This window comes from Acromyrmex echinatior, chromosome 3 (genome assembly GCF_024713525.1).
Source record: "Acromyrmex echinatior isolate Ae372 chromosome 3, ASM2471352v2, whole genome shotgun sequence".
In the NCBI taxonomy this organism is placed as follows: domain Eukaryota; kingdom Metazoa; phylum Arthropoda; class Insecta; order Hymenoptera; family Formicidae; genus Acromyrmex; species Acromyrmex echinatior.
The window spans coordinates 7,171,625-7,190,543 of NC_141854.1; the positions used below are offsets into that span (position 1 = coordinate 7,171,625).

At 31.8% G+C, this 18,919-nt stretch overlaps 1 protein-coding gene across 1 annotated transcript in view; it reads right to left on the bottom strand.

Moving 5' to 3' along the window:
• Cow (Proteoglycan Cow) overlaps positions 1-18,919 on the bottom strand; it is a 143,345-nt gene that overhangs the window by 11,272 nt on the left and 113,154 nt on the right. The window contains exon 6 of the mRNA XM_011065677.2: positions 15,143-15,300. Within this exon, the coding sequence (XP_011063979.2) occupies positions 15,143-15,300 (158 nt within the window). The remainder of the gene's footprint in view (positions 1-15,142; positions 15,301-18,919) is intronic.

Here is an 18,919-nt window from a genome sequence, read left to right on the forward strand (position 1 = left end):
AAGCGCCTTTGAGATATCTAGAAATTTCGTACATGTTTGCGTGATTCCCGTCTCGGATTCAAACGATTTTAATCTCTTTAAGATTTCTATGACATACGGAGTATCTCAAAGCTAATCGTTATTATTTTATGAATTATAGAATCGATTTGTCTCTAATAAAAATTTCGTTGGCCAATATTTTTTGAACATAATTGTTATAATATATAATTTTGTTGAGAGACTTTTAATAAGTATAGTTAAAATTAAATTATTTTTATAATTAAATAAATAATAACATTGTATTAATATAAGTAACAGGATTTATTTTATGAATAGTAGTAAAATAAATTCACAATTTAAAGAAATAAGTAATTCCTGGATATCCCATATATGTGCACTTTCAAGTTCCACTTTCTCATCAAATAGGATAGCCGGCAGAGCAAGACTAGTTGAGCCAAGCGGCAAGTTGAGAGTTGAGACATGCATATCTCATTGTCAGTAACTGAAACATATATGGATATGTCTATGTTTGCGCAAGACAGCGCAGAGAAGACTACTGCTGAATACGATAATCTGTGCCAAGGTGTCAACGTATACGCGGCCTTGTATGTTTTCGTGCATAAAAAATAAAATTAACAATGATTAAGAGAGACAGAGAAGAAAAAGAAGGAAGATTTTGAATGGAACTCTTTTTAATATTTAACAAATTAAAAAAGAATGTATGGGGAAATAGGAGTTATCGCGGTACTTAGTGCGCAATGATTACTTTGATATTTTAACAATTATATGCGTTTCGATTAAAATAAATTAAAAATAAAATTATTACGTGAGTGTTCTTTTTGGCCTATGTAGTATAATTAAAGTGATCTTATAAAAATCGGATATGTTTTACATGAATTATTCGTGTATTTTTTATATTTTTTAAAATTCACGTTGCTATTTTATTTATAATTTTTTAAATTATAAAGTCAATTTTTAGCTGACAATGGTATGAGGCTAATTGGATCAAGTGTCCCAAACTAATGTCGCTTATAAGCTAAGGTGTTTAAATAATAAATCTGTCTTTATGATTTTTATTGCTTTGTTTATTAATGTAAATATAAAATATAATTTCGAAAGTCAAATTTTTTAAGTAATCTTCTAAACCAATTCTCATTATTCTATAAGTGTAAGATTTATAATAGTTTAAATAAAAAGTTGCACAATTAGTCGTTTTATTTTAAATGTTTTTGTAAGTACCGTATTATTTTTCGTGAAAATAACGTTAGTTCTAAAGTAATGGACAATGATTCACTAAAGCAATACAATACAAGATTATTTTTTACATTCGTTTCAGAATCTGTACAAACAGATATATTGTAAAATATTTTTTAAATAACAATATCACGATAAAAGTTTCAAATAATATAGAATTGATTAAAATTTCACGAAAAACACGTTCAAATATTCTTTAATCTTGCGTCAACAAAAGCTAGGTATATATAAATAAATATTTTTATATTAGAGAATTGTAAAAAATATTTCGAATAAATAAATTAAAAATTCCAAACTAAAAAGAATATCAACTAAGAATTAGTGAAAACATAAGAAACAGTTAATATAATGTAAAATTAATTTTTCTGAGAAAATTTTAAGTGAACAATTAACGGAGTTTTAATTGAAAATTTCGTCATCACTGCATAAAATTTAGAAAAGAGCGAAAACGAGTGGAAAGCAATTAAATTTTTGCCGAGGCAAAGTCGGTCATGAATTTACCAAAGAATTATACGTAGCAGTGTCCGGAGAACGTACGCGACTTTTGACAAAGTCTATTACATCTGAATATTCTTCTCTTGCTTTGTGCGAGTGTTAATTTCCTGAGACATACTTTTCAAGAAGTGTAATATCTTACGCTAGCTTAACACGATTGTATTTCTCTTGCTGTTAATACATGTACTCTCGAATTCAATAAGCATAATAAGAGTAATGACGCAAAAAAATGTGCGTTGTTTAAGATATCATCAAATTAAATATTTAAACATATCACACTTTCCAAAACTCATGTTAAAGTTCATTTCTCTAATTACTTATTAAATTTGGACTTAGTGACTGATACAATATTTTGTTTCGGACAATTACTTCTCAGACTTTACTTCTTCTCGCCATTAAACGAAGAATCGATTCGATCTTACATGAACATTTCTCAACGTACGGTTTCTTTTTCATAGACATATTTGAAAAAGATGCAGTCTTCCATCTTTAATTTATATTTATATTAGCGTTCCAATTGTAATCTTTCGTTTAATTTAGTTTCCATGTATTAGCGTTCCAATTGTGACTTTTCGCTTAATTTAGTTTCCATGTAGCTATTTCTTTGTAATTTATGCAATTTTCCATTATTTAATGTTTGTAGCTAAAGAGGATTAAATGAAAGTTCCATTCGAAACGTTCCATAAATGAATGTTCCATTTCGAAACGTTCCATAATTTTATTATTTATATTAAGTAAAATCTATTAATTATGTGATGGTCGTTAATATATTGCATGACCTTTCTATTATTATTTTAATTGATTCGCATATCTAACACGAACCATTCCTAATATTAATAGTTTTAAACGACCTATTATTCATACGAGAATTCAAGATTCAAAATTAAAATTCTATTTATAGTTTTACACGTACCGTTCAATACGAGACATTTGAAAAAAAAAAAAATAAAAAAATACGCATATACGTAAAACATATTAAAATACACAAAAGTTAGTAAAAATAAATAGCTATTATTTTGTAACAACTGAACAGAATTTCTACAATATAGTATTTAATTAATTTCATTTTGTTTACTTACAAAATAACAGCTATTTAGTTCCAACAACTTAGTTCCAGCTTCTCGGTATCCTCTACAACTGTATATAATCAATACACGACGTTGATTGAATTATAAATAGGATTCCTCTCTTTGACCGGATGCGATTATATAGATTGCCTAAGGTAGACTTAATGGAGTATCTCTCGCATTTTCTATCCTAACTCTTATCTTTTGATCTCTTATCGGGAAATCCCACGAAATGAGTTGGAATTATAACTGAGCTTAGACATCACGTTCGCACGGATATGGCAAGATGTAAACGAAAATCTCAGCAAATCGACGCTTCTAAAATCGCGTGCGACGAGAAAGATAGAGGGAATTGACGCGCAGCGCTAGCAGGATCACATTCAACTCTCAAAAGCGCATCCCTAAGATCAATATGCCAAGGGAGTGGATCTTGAAACACGGTTATCTTTGAGAGCCGCGGCAATCCCAGAATCTCTTATTAGCTCAAGGGCCTACAATAAGGATTGATTCTGATCTATCCTCTTTTCTCATCCCGTAAAAGTGGAGAAATCTAAATGTTGGCCTCTTTACGACCTGGACGAATATCCCTCGAGCGCACGACTCGCGTCTCATTGGTCGGACTATAACCCCCGTGGCGGTGGCTTTCTCATTCTCTCTCTCATTCTCTTTTTCTCTCTCTCTCTCTCTCTCTCTCTCTCTCTCTCTCTCTCTCTCTCTCTCGTATTTTCGAGCAGCCCAGACGAAGCGTCTTTCCATCGATCGAGGGAGAGAGCGTCGCCAAACGAGGAACTATAATAACGTTACCTTGCGCGAACGCGACGCAAGACTCGCCCGAGTAGATACGTCACGGCATCCACGATGACGTACTTACGAGTCTAAGTCGATCCGCGATCGAATCTAATGAGGGTTGAGATCTGATAAATATTTCAAAGCTCGCGACGATAATTTCGTCGTTGGACGGGGTCGTTATAGTTGCGATCGCATGAACGAACGCTTTGCCGTTAAGAAATGTTAGATTTAGATTTCCGTATTAGTTTCTCATGAAAATTATATTTTTGTGGCTTCGCGTTATATTCATACTTTCTTCATCGTTAAATCTGTAGTATTAAATTTAATTTAAATCGCCACTGCTCGTATATAGTGTCAAATTTATTCAATATTTTAGTATAAAATAACGATATATTGAGTAGAAACAGTGGTAACTTTAATTAGATTAAATCTGACACTATAGATTTAACAGTGTTGGCGATATTAAAAAGCAAAACGTATTTCATTTGCAAAATACACTGCCTATTAATTAAACCGTATAATTTGAAATTCGTAATTCTCTAAAACTTTCCAGCGGGCATATTACAACGGAAAGAGTAGGAATAATTAAAGCATGTTATAATAATAATAAATTTAAAAAAGTTGAAAAAGCTCTTAATTACCAAAGAATAAAGAAGACTGAACAATGCAGTAATAATGTTTTAAAAAAAAAGCCTGTGCAAAGTGAACATTAGTCTACACGTCTAATAATAATAAATATGTGTGCTTGTATAATAAATCTTGTGAACAGTTGGCTCAAATAATACACTATGATTCTGTAATTACGTAATTAAAGATAAAAATCTTAATTATATTATTATATATTAAAATGTATGTATAAAAAAAAACCAAACGATTTAAATAAGACAGAATTACGGAGACGCTATAAAATAACGAGGCCTGTACATTTCCCGAGCACTTCATTGCGCTGAAACCGTATTTGGAGTCAATATTACGAGCGTAGAAGTTACGTCGTATGTTACACAACGTGAGCCAAGGAAAGGTCGACCGGCGGTATCGCTATCTTCGAACCCCGTGTATACGTTGACGGCATGCCCGTCTAAGCTAATTTATCGTGGCGTAACGAAGCTTTAATCCGATATTCACGGCTGAGCAAATGTTACAAAGCGCGAGAGATGTAACTGATACAGTCTGGAGTATCTTATGAACTTGCAAAGTTAATTCTCCCTGGGTCAGAGAACGTCATAATATTATGAATCATCACTTTGTCTTTCGAACTCACATATCACCTATCACAGAAATGCATGATTGTGAGATCATCCGACCGTGATGTCGATATACGATTCCGCCAATATACAAACCGATTCGATCTACCTAAAGAAATTTTTAGATTTGATATCCACAAATAAAGGTGCGAGATAATTGACGAAGAATCGAGAAGACAAAATTATATTAGATATACTGAAAGAAGTCTATAAATTGTTTCATTATCGATTATTACACATCATTTTAACGAGGTACTACGAGATATAAAATTATAAAAACATCGCTCTAAAAATACCTCTTGCTCTTGCACGTGTTTTATAAGAAAATATAGATCGTGGGATAAAAAAATTATAAAAACTAAATAAAAAAGTGCCTTTTTTAGTAAAAAGAAATATACTACACGGAATATATTAAAATTCATACAACTATAAAAAAACATATCGATAAAATAATAATCATGTGAATAATGAAGTTGAATAAAGAAACTATTAAATTTTCATATTTTAAAAACGATATTTACTTTTCTTTTTATTTTCCGTCATTCTTAACGCAATGCTATAAAACATATAGAATTATAAAAAAAAATATTGCTCTGTCAACATCTTTCATGTTTGTATTCGATAAAACCAGTCACAAAAATATTTATAGATTGCGGTATGAGAAAACTAAAAAAAGTTATTAGGTGTTGGAATTAATTCGTAGCGTTTTACAAGTGATGGGAAGTACTTTCATTAATGTATTTTTTAATGCTCATGTGAAATAAATAACATTCTTTCATTAAAAAACGCTACGAATTAATTCCAACACCTAATATATGTCAAGATTCACATCATAGTTCAATTGTTAATAAAATATAAAATACTATTTCAAATTTCAATATGTAAAAAAAATATAATATATCGCATAGGAATATTATATAAAATATAGAATTTATGTAACCATAGAAAAAAAGTAATAGTGATAGCAAGACATATGAATAATAAAGTTGAAAAAAATTTTCATAGTATGTATCTATCAAAGATGACTCCAAAGATAATATTTGACTCCCTTATATTTAACTCCTTTACTATTTTCTGCTCTTTTTAACCGTCATAACAGGGATATGCAAAGTTTGTAAAAGATTGTCCAATGTACTGTAAGTCAATTTGCAGTTCGCATATCGCAAATTAACTTTTAAATTTTTACAAAAAGTTGATTCGATGATGAATGTTAACCCCCGATTAGACAGTCGTCCTCAAATTGTCACAGCTGCAAATTGGTAATAGCTTCCATCTTACTTGGCAAACGTAAACGGCCATGGAGCGGCTAATCCGGATTATAAGCGCAATAATTAACGCATTCGATAATACCTCGAGCTTCATTTCGTAATCTCACGAAATTCCCAGTCGGAGGTTGGCTCCATGATCAATTAGTTGGTTTGCGTAAAATTTCGGTTTCAAGCGAAGGGAATTAACACGATATATGGCGTTGTCCTACATATGGTTTCTTCTAATACGATCGAATTGAATAAATTAAATAGCTATATTCGCCCAAATGGGTGTGAAATGTGCGCGCGTATGGACGCGTCAATACAGAAATATAACATATCGAATTACATTTTGTAAAATCTTATAATTTGTGAAATTAATTTGTGAAATACAATAAACTTAATAGGCGCGCACAATAAAGTACTACATTGATATTCCATTAAATTTAATAAATAATGCCCATAATGACATTGATCTATATACAACAAATATAATCTGAATATTCGTTTTAAAAGCTATTATTTCGAAAATTGACAATAACATATTGAGAGAGAAGTGCTATTCTATTAAAACGGCACCTTGTTATAAAGATAATGACGTTGCATACCGTTATATTTTCAGATAATCGTGAGAACAGGAACACCATGCAGGAGCACCATGCGAGGCGTTTGCTGTAAGCTTTATTAGCAGAAAGGCAGCTACTGTAAATACGGTAATCAATAATGTTGGCAAAATTTTGGCAAAAGCGGATAAACAAGATCCACTATAATATATAACAAAAATAACGTAATAACCACGGTATTTTTAATAGCAAATTGATGGGAAAAATCGCGTAAATTTATTATGTCGTTATTAGATAAAAATTGTATATTAAACTACTATTATTATTTATAACTTTATTACATTTTTATAGCGTCTAGAAAATATCGTTGTTAATATATTAATACCCTCAAGAGCTTGTTGGCAATCGCATTCAGATTTCGTAGAAATACAAGATACGGTTATCACGCTACAGAGGCTGCTGATGATAATGCGGTGACCGGACGCGCGTTATCGTCAACATTAAAGTTTCGATTAGCATGCCCTGCAAATCAGGATAAAGCCATAACGAAGCTCTGCACGTTTTATCAAAGAATGATCGCGAAAGTGGTACGCGCACGTCTAAAGCAGAATAATATTTTTACAAGCACGCGCGCGGTCAGAAGAAGTCCTGTCCAAATATTTAGACTCGCTTCGGTCAGATAATTCGGAAGAGTCTTTTGTTGAGCGAGACGATGGTGAACTCGGGAGGATTTTTCTACTTCGCGCAATGTGCCCCCTTCTCTTAGAACAAAGGATATTTTATTTGGCGCGTCGCAGCTCTAACTTTTACCGCCAACAAAACTTCCAAAATGAGGGATGACGCCGGAAGTAAATGTGCATTCTTCGCGGTGCCACGATGTTTTTATGCAGGCCGCACGTAATGCATAAGCATTGTAGAAACACTTATGGAGCAGCATAACGCAAATATATCGCACTACGCGTAATGTAATCGCGATTAATTGAGAGAGATCTAACGAGGAAGTTAATTCGAGAGTGAGTTAATTCGCGATTTCCATTAGCCGCCGGCTATTGAAGCGGAGCAGATTTACGGTCTCTCCTTTCGGCATCCTTTATTTTTCTTCCATTAGGCGCTATCCTCCACTGAATGTTTTCGCTGCTATTTGAGGTGGCGGATGTTTCCGATTATCGTTGGCGAATATTTTTTCATAAAATCATATGTAGCTTGCATTTATTTCAGACATATCTTTATAGATGCAAGTCACGTATGAATTTATGAATATATATACATGATATCCCGAAATTTGCGAATTAAAATACTATAGCAAAAAAGTTTTCGAATGATTCAGTAAAATAGTTACATGTAAGATTTTTAGCAAATTATTAACCGAATATAAAAATGTCTGCTATTTATAGTAAATGTTTTTATTTACTAGACAATGTATACATTTGCTACAACATACTATAGTAAAAGCATATTGCAAATCGTCAAAATAAAAATATGTGATACAAATAATATAATATAAATAAATAACGCTCGAAGTTTGTATAGCAAAACAATTCAGATATCAATGATCAAATAAACGAATAATACAAGATATTTTATTGAAATCTTAAAATTAATTTAACACACTATTAATATGAATATAACAATAGACGTTTCGACTCACAGAGTCTTCCTCAATATAATTAAATAAACCTATCTATTTCGCTTAACAATATTGCAAATTGAGAATAATTTTTCCATGTCAGTTGATGATTATTGATGGTGAACCAAGTCAATTTTTAAATTATGGGCATCAATTTAAGAATTGACTTGGTTTACCATAAATAATCATCAACTGACGTGGAAAATGTCAGTCTCGATTTGCAATATTGTTAAGTGAAATAGATAAGTTTATTTAATTATATTGAGGAAGACTGTGAGTCGAAACATCTAGTGTTATATTCATATTGATATATTAAATTAATTTTAAGATTTTAATAAAGAATATGTATTTTAGTAAATATATACGATAATTATTTAATTTCGCCATTATAAAAAATGAAATGATGAAATTACTTATTTGATGCGTTTTTGTCTGAAACAAACAAATTTGAAAAAAAAAAATTGTTTTATCCCGCAAACCGAAATATTAATAGAAATTTGCCACTATTGAGGTTACGAAACACATTGATATAATGGAACTCCTCTCTCTCTCTTTCTCTCTCTCTCTCTCTCTCTCTCTCTCTCTGTCCGCCCTTTATAGTAATAACTTCTAATTGAGAAAAAAAAACATTGAGGAATTAGATTAAAACGCACTGTGATTTAAAAAAATATGAATGAATGTTTATTACTGACAATAATATATACACGGAGAAAAATATGTGATTGAGTTAACTGAAATCTTAATGGAAAATAAACGATCCAGAATTCTGGTTAAATCTACTAGATTTATTAGAATTCTATAATTGAGATAACCAACATTCAGAATTTCTTTGATTAAATCTTATTAATTAACTAATTAACTAAATTAGAATTCTAGTAGATTTTTAAGCAGAAGTAGACTTAACCAGAATTCTGGATCATATTTATTTTCCATCAGTTAATTCAATCAATATTTTTCTTCGTGTTATATGTTATAACTCTGTTTGTGTTACATAATACGTTCTATCTTACATAGGAGTCTGTCTAACCCTTTCGGTTTTCATTCTTTTTACAAAAGAAAGAAAAGATTGATTGCTGCAGCAAATTAGATGATAAAATACAGTACAGCACTTTTAATTGGCAACAGCCAATTTTTAGTTGCAGTAGCCAATTTTTGCATTAGCCTATGTCTGCAATGTCAGTATAGAATTTCGATAGGCTAACGCAACCAAAAATTGGCTGCTGCAAACAATTTAAAATGCTATTCCATATTCAGCCAATCTTTTCTTTGTAGTGTAGTATATTATAGACTCATCTATTTAGTAAGGCAAAGATTTAATAAAATATATGTGCATGTGATTACAGAGTATGCACTTGTAACCCCAGCGTGCGGTGTACACATTTGCTAGTAAAAGTATTCATTTAAATTGATGTATTTTTATTTATGCGTATTTTTGTTAAATCAAATATGAAAATATTATTAGTAAAAAGTTTAAATTTCATTGCTTATGAATACATTTATTTATCAAATTAGTGTATATATATATATATATATATATATATATATATATATATACATTGACTATAGTAAGTGTATACATTTGCTAGTAAAAGTATTCATTTAAATTGATGCATTTTTACTTGTGCATACTTTTACTAAATCAAGTATGCTTTTACTAGTAAAAGTTTAAATTTCATTGCTTGTGAATACATTTACTTATTAAATTAGTATAGGACATTGATTTAGCAAGTGTATACGTTTACTAAATTAACACTTTGACCATGACATACATATTCATATATATTCAGAGAGAGAGGGAGAGAAAAAAGAGAGAAAATAACATTCTGAAAATATCCTACGTCATTAATATCAGAAACGAACGAATCTCCGGGGAATCGGAAGGCGAAATTCATTGGAGGGCCCGTGGCAAAAGTTGCACGACTCGATCGGGTACGCGGATGAAATTAGATTTGAAACTGTATTACTCGTCGAATGGGCGAATTCCGGTGAAGTTTCCATCTCTCAATAATAGCGCAGCGCACGGACATCTGTGAGTAAAAAATTCCGGAAAATCGCATGGCTCCTCCTGACAAATAAAACAGACAAAGGGAACAATTTGCGAAAGGTCACGTATAAATAACTCTTTTCAAAGCCACCATTAGTTGTGGGTAATTCAGAGAGAGGGGGAGGAAGGGAGGGGGAGGGGGAGGGGACGTAGAGGAAACGCTCAGCGCGCCATGGTCCATGTTTATTTGCAAACGAGAGTTTAAAATTGTGTTTCCCGTGGCGGAGTAAATGGCCGAGGTTAACGGCTATCCGAAATTTAATTCACGAGATCGCCGTATCCCCGGGCGGATATACCCGGGCGTTCGATTTCGTATATCGTCGCGCATTTGCATCGGCGTGTAGCGATAATTGAGGAGGGGCGTGCGGGGCACGCGGGTTCAAATAAATTAGAGCGGCTTCCACGCGCTCGCCGATTCACTCTGTGCACGACTATAACGCAGACCGCCATTAAAATAATGTGCCAATCAATCGGATCGCGTTCGATCTGATCGATTTGTCACGGGCTTTTGGAAAATTCTCGCGCCCCACGTTTCGCACGATTCCGCCTCCACATGACGTTGATACCCGACAAAACATGGAAATCGTTTTAGAAAACGTCACGGGATCATATTTGTCCCATCGAAACGCAAATTCAGCGTCGCCAAATATATATATAATACTATCTACTATTATAGTATATAAATCTCATGTCTTTCTGAAAGAAACGTCGGAACTGTGGAATTCAATTTAATGCAAAAATCGCGTGGCTCCTTAAAATTTTATCGAGACGAGACACTGGTTTTGAAATAGCAATTGTTTAAAACTATCCAAATTGAATATTTTATCATTAAACATCACAAAAATTGATGATTGCTGTTTATCAAAAAGCAATAACTCTAAACTCCTTATCGTTATGATTTTAATGAAATTCTTAAATATTGCATGTTTATGATTTTTTCAACATTTTAGAAATATTAAGAAAATTATAGAAAATGATGGTTCTTTTATACTACATTATTCAAACAAACTACAGCTCAATTAATGGCTTGTGTAAAATTATATATACGTAGTTAAAAATTTATTTAAAAGAACACAATTTTCGGCAATTTTCTTTTTTGATATATACAAGAGTATATACTAGAATTTTCCTCGTTGTATGTCCTGCACACAGAGCTTAAACTTATGTTTAAGATACATCCTGTATTTATTGTTGAACGGGATAGAAACGGTAATGCACGGGTAACAGGATGAAGGATACAACACGAGCTGCAGGCGATGGAAGCTACAATATTGAACGTTGCTTTTTAGCGCAAGCGGCCGCGTTTATAAATTCCCCCAGGGAGATCATAAGATCTCCGAGAATGGGAAGCGCGTAAAGAAGGTGAATAATACTAAATGTGACATGCATAAGTGTTTCTCACCGAGCGAAAGAAAAGTGTTCTGTACCAAAAACAACTTGTTAAGTAATTGTACGTTCTAACGTCAATAAAAAACGAGTCTCGTGTATCGGAAAGTTCTCTTCAAATGTATGTATACCAGCGATGTGGAAAGTTGCACTTTTATGTGCCGATATCAATAAACGCGCCGACCAAAAAATTTTGAATAAAACGAATCAATTTTGAAGCAACAATATTGCAGCAATAGTATGCAGTTTTGTGTTAGCTTCTATAAAATGCAGGAACAAAGCAAGGAAACGAAACAAAAGAAAATCGAAAACAAATTTAGGTTTATTCTTTTTTATTTATAAACGGGAAAAGTATGCAACACAAAAAAAATTCGATTCCTGACGCGACATTAGTGTATTTTATAAAAAAATATAAAAAGAGAAAATAAATAAATTGTTCAAAAAATTTTAGCATAGTTTTATAATTGAGAACTCAAATGTCAAACTATGTTAAAAGAATGTAGAGAAATGGACGAAACAAAGGATTTTTCAGGAAAAAGTTTTTCAGAAAGGAGGGTAAATAAAATTATCGGATTTTGGCCTAAATTAATTTTTCTTATGCGTATATATTTTCTCGTATTTTTTTATATTCTGAATCATTTGCAAACGTTTATTTCAAACTGATCTGAATGTTGAAACATGTTGAAAATCGCATTAAAAGTAGCATAATTTTGAAATCTCATCTTTGATTGATGCAATTTTCGATATTTTTCCATCAGTTTAACTTGAAATTAATATTTGCAAATGATTCAGCACATCAAAAAATATGAAAAAAAAACTTAAAAAAAGTTTCATTGCTTAAATTAAAATTGGTTATTTTACTAAATATCCTGAACAATGAATAAAATAGGTCAATTTTGATCAAAGAAATAGAATCTTTCTAGCGCATGTTTTTTTTATTTTCTTTAATATGCTGAATTATTTGCAAATGTTAATTTCAAGCTAAATTGATCGGAAAATATTGAAAATTGCACTCAAATATCAGATTTTGACGAAATTATGCTACTTTTAATCCAATTTTTATGCTTCCATCAGATCAGTTCGAAATAAAAGTTTGCAAATGATTCAGCACATCAAAAAATGCAAGAAAACGTAAGAGAGAGATTTCATGGTTTAGACTTTAAACCAAAATCCGGCAATGTTACCTCTTTTATTTTTTTGGAAACTATTTACGAAATGTATAATCAAACCTTATCTTCTTTAAAAGTATATGTATATTTTTATTTAGTTATAATATTTTCTACATTTTTTGTTTTAATTTGTTTGAACACAATGGCAACAGAATTGTTTTTACAAACATTGCAATGTACGTAACTTTTTACTTTTAAATTAAAAAAGTTTGATTGCATCGTAAAACTCTCCAAAAATCTTGAAAGAATTCCTACGAAAAATTTCTGTTTTTAGTCTACTTATGTACGTACGTACATACTGCCCCTTAATTCTTTTAGAAAAAAATTAGAATTTATTATTTAATCTTTTTTTTAAGAGACCTGTGAGCGCAAAGCAAAAGTTAAATTATCTTTGTAACACAGAGCGTGATTTTTTACGCTTTTAGATGCAAAGTATCTTCAACTTGATTGTAATTTTTTTCTCGAGTTAACGTGAAGTGGAAGTTAACGTGAAGTGGAATTCGAGTGCTATGACAAATGACCAATTGAATCTGTAATTGCCAATTTTCGGAATTCTCTTCTATCGGTAAGAACAGTCTCATCGAACGAATTCTTGCTTAATACATCCCGCGACCTTGTAATTTTGCACGTCGAAAGTAGTACTTTCTTGAGACCGAATCGATATAATCGCCGACGAGTGAGAGGGTATATTGTGAAGGCGCGACCTAGGAAAACGCAGCTCCACGTGATTTATACAGAGGGAGGATCTCGCCTCGTTTTACTACCGTAAACGTGATATGTAGACTCTTTGTTCTTAACGCGAACAAAAATACAGCGAGTACATCTGTATCCTCTTCTGTCTACTCTGTGCTATGGAGGGTGGAATCAACCCATTCCGTTCTCTCCAAAATTCTTTAGTAAATAAATGTATACAAATCCAGAAGTCAGACGTAAATTTCAGTCAACCCATAAATTTCAGCTAGCTAAATTTAATTAACACTTTCTAATTCCAACATATTCTAACGATTTACTAGAGATAAAACAATTTTGCAAAATAATGTCGCCTACTGTGACAGCGTAGGAAATATGTGTGTATAAAAAAAATTTAAAAGAGCTGCAGTAATACTACGAGAGACCTACTTTACAAATCTGTAAAGAGTTAAAAGTAATGAACAAACCACGAAGCTATAAAGTACGAACTCATGTTTCTTCTGAAATAGCGCTTTTGCCGTAATCCATTTTTATGGGGTTCTACAGCGAAGCAAATACCTTCGTATTGCCTGGTTGAAAATTGCAATCTTGCGCATAAATCACAGCTTACATAACAAATAATCTGCCTATATAATAAATATGTAATCTTACGGAAAGTAGAATTGTTTCTTCTTCAATTATTGAAAAATATCACTTCAACATTCTTTATTATTTGATTATTTCTAGTAATTTAATTTCTACATCAAATTTTCCTACAAAATATACTGAACGTTAAAAATATACTGAACAAATTTTAAACGATATTTGATTACTCATAAAATAATCACAGACAAATGTATACACGTTTACACAGTTGTTTAAATATTGTAATTACAATTACGTAATTACAATTTATTTCTTATTTTTAGTAGAGCAACTGATCAATTTATAATCGATTATTGCTTTCTAAATTAAAGAGAAAGTAGCTTTACATTAGCATTCGAAATGTTAGATTAGAACATCGTTATGATTCAACGTTCAATTCGGCTCAATTAATATCTAAAAAAATAAAATTTGTTTACTTTTTTGCGTATATAAATTTTACATTAGAATTTAAAATTAATAAAAGTTCATTTACATGATTAAATAATAAATTAATTAATACTATATAGAATAGGTAAAAATTAAGAATAGTGTCATGCAATAGAGAATATAATAATCATATACAGAGAAGCTGACGAATTGAAATAATTATTATTTTAATGAGTAGATAGAATGAAATAAATTAAATATCACATTGTTATTCAATCACTTAAATTATTCATTCTTTTATATAATTTATTTTTAAAAATACATGAATATATATATATATATATTCTTTCTGCGCTAATAAAAATGACGCATTTTTTTGCAGATTATTCTGATGCATTATACGACACATTATGCGTTGTACGTATATATTACGTATACGCAAGAAAATATATGTATAATGTGACAAGAGGAGGAACGCATTTCCATCTGAAAACTCAATTTCGATGTAAGGACACCGCGCAATATTTTCCCCGTCGTTTGCAGCGGAAATGCAGCGTAAGAAGCAAATATGACTTACCTTGCCACGTTTCGTGTACTTAAGATACTGGTAGTGATGATTATCGTAATTGAAGTCGCGAGGCGTGAGGGTGATGTCGTGGTTACGTCCCATCTTGCCCATGAGCATCTTCTTCCTTTGCATCTGCGTCTTCTTCGAGTACATTCGCAGATCAGCAACTGCAAAATTCACCTCTGATTAATGTACTCTTCTCGCGGCACACGCTGATTGCAAGTCGCGGCGAAATTACATTTTGTCCCGGCGGCGCAACGCGTCGAAAATACTTGGTTCGTTAGCCCGAATCAACTCGAGCGTGACTACCGACAAATTGCACGTCAGAAATCGAAAGGCCGACTGCGCTTTTTAACGGCAGGGCACTTTTCGCCCATCCACGACGGCGGGAATGATTTTTCCGCGCGATGTGCGCGCAGAAGTCCCTGGGTTTCTCGTCGAATACGGCACGAACGAGACGTGAGAGAAGAGACTTCGAGTGGAGAACGTCAATAATTCTTTCGCCAGAAAAACAGGAAAATTTTTATGGCGCGGAGCCCGAGTGTTTAAGGATCTGATTTAAAAGCGGGACGTACATATAGCGGCAAAAAATAAAAAGATACAACTAAAATTAACGACGGAAGAAAATACATGCAAAAAGTGTCATTTTTCCTGAAGCATTTGCCGTATTCCATTTTCACACTTGATACTCATTTTTAAGTCATTCTTTATTTATTTCTTATCTTTGCAGGATAGGTTACTTGTCGAAATTGTGCATCATATTCATCAAATATTTTATGTGTCAACTGAGAACTTCGTGATTGATCTCTGCATAAACATTTTATCTCGCGCAGCGGCATGTCATTTTTCATCAAGCTTACTGAATCTCCAGTGGATTATTCGACCGCAAACATGATAGTCCTAACGTCACCACACCTGATAATCGATATTCTGCACGTATGTTGTAAACCGCTCGATCGTGAACGCGATAACATTTTTATTGCTTCATTTTAATGTTTAAAACATGAAAGCAATATGCGCGACGTTACGAAACGGCTGATAAAAATGCAACCGCCTTTGGAATCAGTCGTATTTACGAATCAATCGTCACTCATTAACCATAGCCAAATAAACCATTCGAAATTAGCACGTGTACTCAATCACGATCGTTATGATTTTCCCGGTAAAACACGAGCGACACCGATACAACTTCATAAAATTCAATTACCACTCGTACATCAATCGATAAATTTAGATGATTGGAACTTCGCTCGTTGGTATTCATTAATATCAACGAGCATTGAGTAAAATTTCCAGGTTTTTTCCTCTTCGCTATACATTAGCGTTACAAGCTAAAGATTACGGTCTACATTGCTTTAAATCTTCCACGAAACAAATTTTCTACAAAATAAGTACTCCAGTTTGTTACGTTAAAATATTTACGTTAAAGTATATTTAATATTTTCTAAAACGTGTTTTATAAAACACGTTAAAATATATTTAATATTTTTTAAAATATTAAACGACTTTAAATCTTAAAAGTAGACATTTTCACTTGTATTATTCATTAATATTCATTGTTAATATTCAAATATTCGTTACAAATATTTTAGTGGTGTTTCTTCACATTTTTATATTTAAAGAATTTCCTCATGAAATAACAACTGCATCAAAATTGTCTGTACGTGTCAGCTATAAATATATATTTATTCCTTAAATAATATGTGTCTACTTTTAAAACGGTATGTCGCAATTACTAAATTCAATTTTATAAATATTAAAGAATTGATTTAAATTTTCAATAAAGAAAACACTACTTCAAAATACATACGTATATTTTCGTTATTAATATTCTTGTCTTTTCTATAATTTAAAATATGCTGATACTCTTGTATATATGTAGATATACATGCAGTAGCAAGCAAAAAGCGCAATTTGAATTTTTCATTATCTAAAGTAAAGATTTAAGTAGATATGCTGTTTTTAAAATATATTTAAAATATATGCATACTAAGAATATTTATCGTAAGAAAATAAAATCGCAAATAACATGAAATAAAAGAAATTATTACAAAAACAGGATTTTTGAAAAATAGTGAGTATATTTTGTTAACTTTTTGTTTATGTCAGATAAAGTTTATATCTGTCAGAAATTTAAATCAATAGAAAAGCAATTACCTATAATATAATAATACAATATTATTATTTAATTGTACGACCACAAGTTTTAATTAGTGTTATATCTATACTGCATAATATTAATTATTGAAAAATAATCAAACTTTGAAAATATAGTCTAACTTCACATTATGAAAATTGTTTTAAAACATTTTCAATCTATAATCTACACACTACATAATAAATCGTAAAAATCTATTACCATTAAACAATAACGGATAACAATTATGTGGACAAAATAAAGTCATGCATCTTCTTTGCTTGTTATAGTACCGTATATAGTGTACACATGTTAAAAGCATATGACGAATCACCGATTCGCAAATTCAATCGGTTCTGATCTTGTCTGTTCTCCAATTCCACGACGATTCACGATTCGCTCAACGTTTGCTCCGGTACATCGCGTTGTATGCCCAACAGCGGCACTATTGTTCTAACCGCCAATTATGAATATTCATGGAAGGTCCACGTGTCGTTGAGGTGCAGAACGCGATGCAAACGCGGCACACCATTGTGAAACTTACAATACATACGTATATTCCAACATGAATATGCTTACAAATTGATCTTGCGCGTTAAATCTCGCAGAGAGATTCGCTTTTTACAAATCATCACCGACGTGCTCTCACTTCCATGATTAATGATTCAGTTAGATTCTCTGTATGTCATTGTAAAAATTGACACGTAACAAAATTTCTATAATACGCTCTCGCTTTCTAAAGACCATCCAACTGCATGCAATTATGTTTAAATATTAATTTTATTTCGATGGAATAGAACGAAACTTTATTAGTCTACATTATTTCTGGATGTAAACTGTTTTTTAAATGTAACTATTTTTTAATTGTAAACTCAATTAGATCCCCTAATTAGGTATATCTACGTGTAACAAAATAATTATTTAGATAGTTGTTATTACAAGTGACTTCCATCATTAATTTAACGCACCGACAATTTAAAAAAAAAAAGCATTAAAATTTCGGATACTTGACACAGAATTTACAATTTTTTGTGTAACATGATTGTGTTAAAAAAATCTAGAATGTATTATGAATAAATGGAGAGATAACGATTTAGTTGGAGATGGTTCAAAAGACAGAATTCAATAAATTTTAGCTACAATTTTGCAATGATACAAGCGGTAATATGCATATACCATTTGATACTTACAGTCTGTCAAGTAAGAGCGTGGTCAAGTTAATTTATTAAAAAATGCATTAAATAAAATTTTTAAATACTTATATTCATTTCACTCGATCAAAACAAAAATACAATCACTTTAGTAATACATCCAGTCAGCACTGGCGTCAATAATTTCGACTGAATTGAAGGCGTATTCTAACGGTAAAGCTTTCTAAATCCGATGAATCTCGAGATAGCTGCTTTAAAGTGGAAATGCGTTTTCCACGAAGCTTGTGCTTCTAATGTATGCCCACGCATTTCGATTGGATTTCCATCGAACGATTGCGACGGTCAATTCAGTATAACTATGCCTGATTGCTCCTTCCACTCGGAACAGAGCTTGCTGCAATCCTCCCAGAATCTAGTCTTCATTTTTGTCGATGAACCAACGTTTTGGCAGACAGTAACAAAACCTTTTTCTAGATTCCGAGCATTTTCTCGACATTC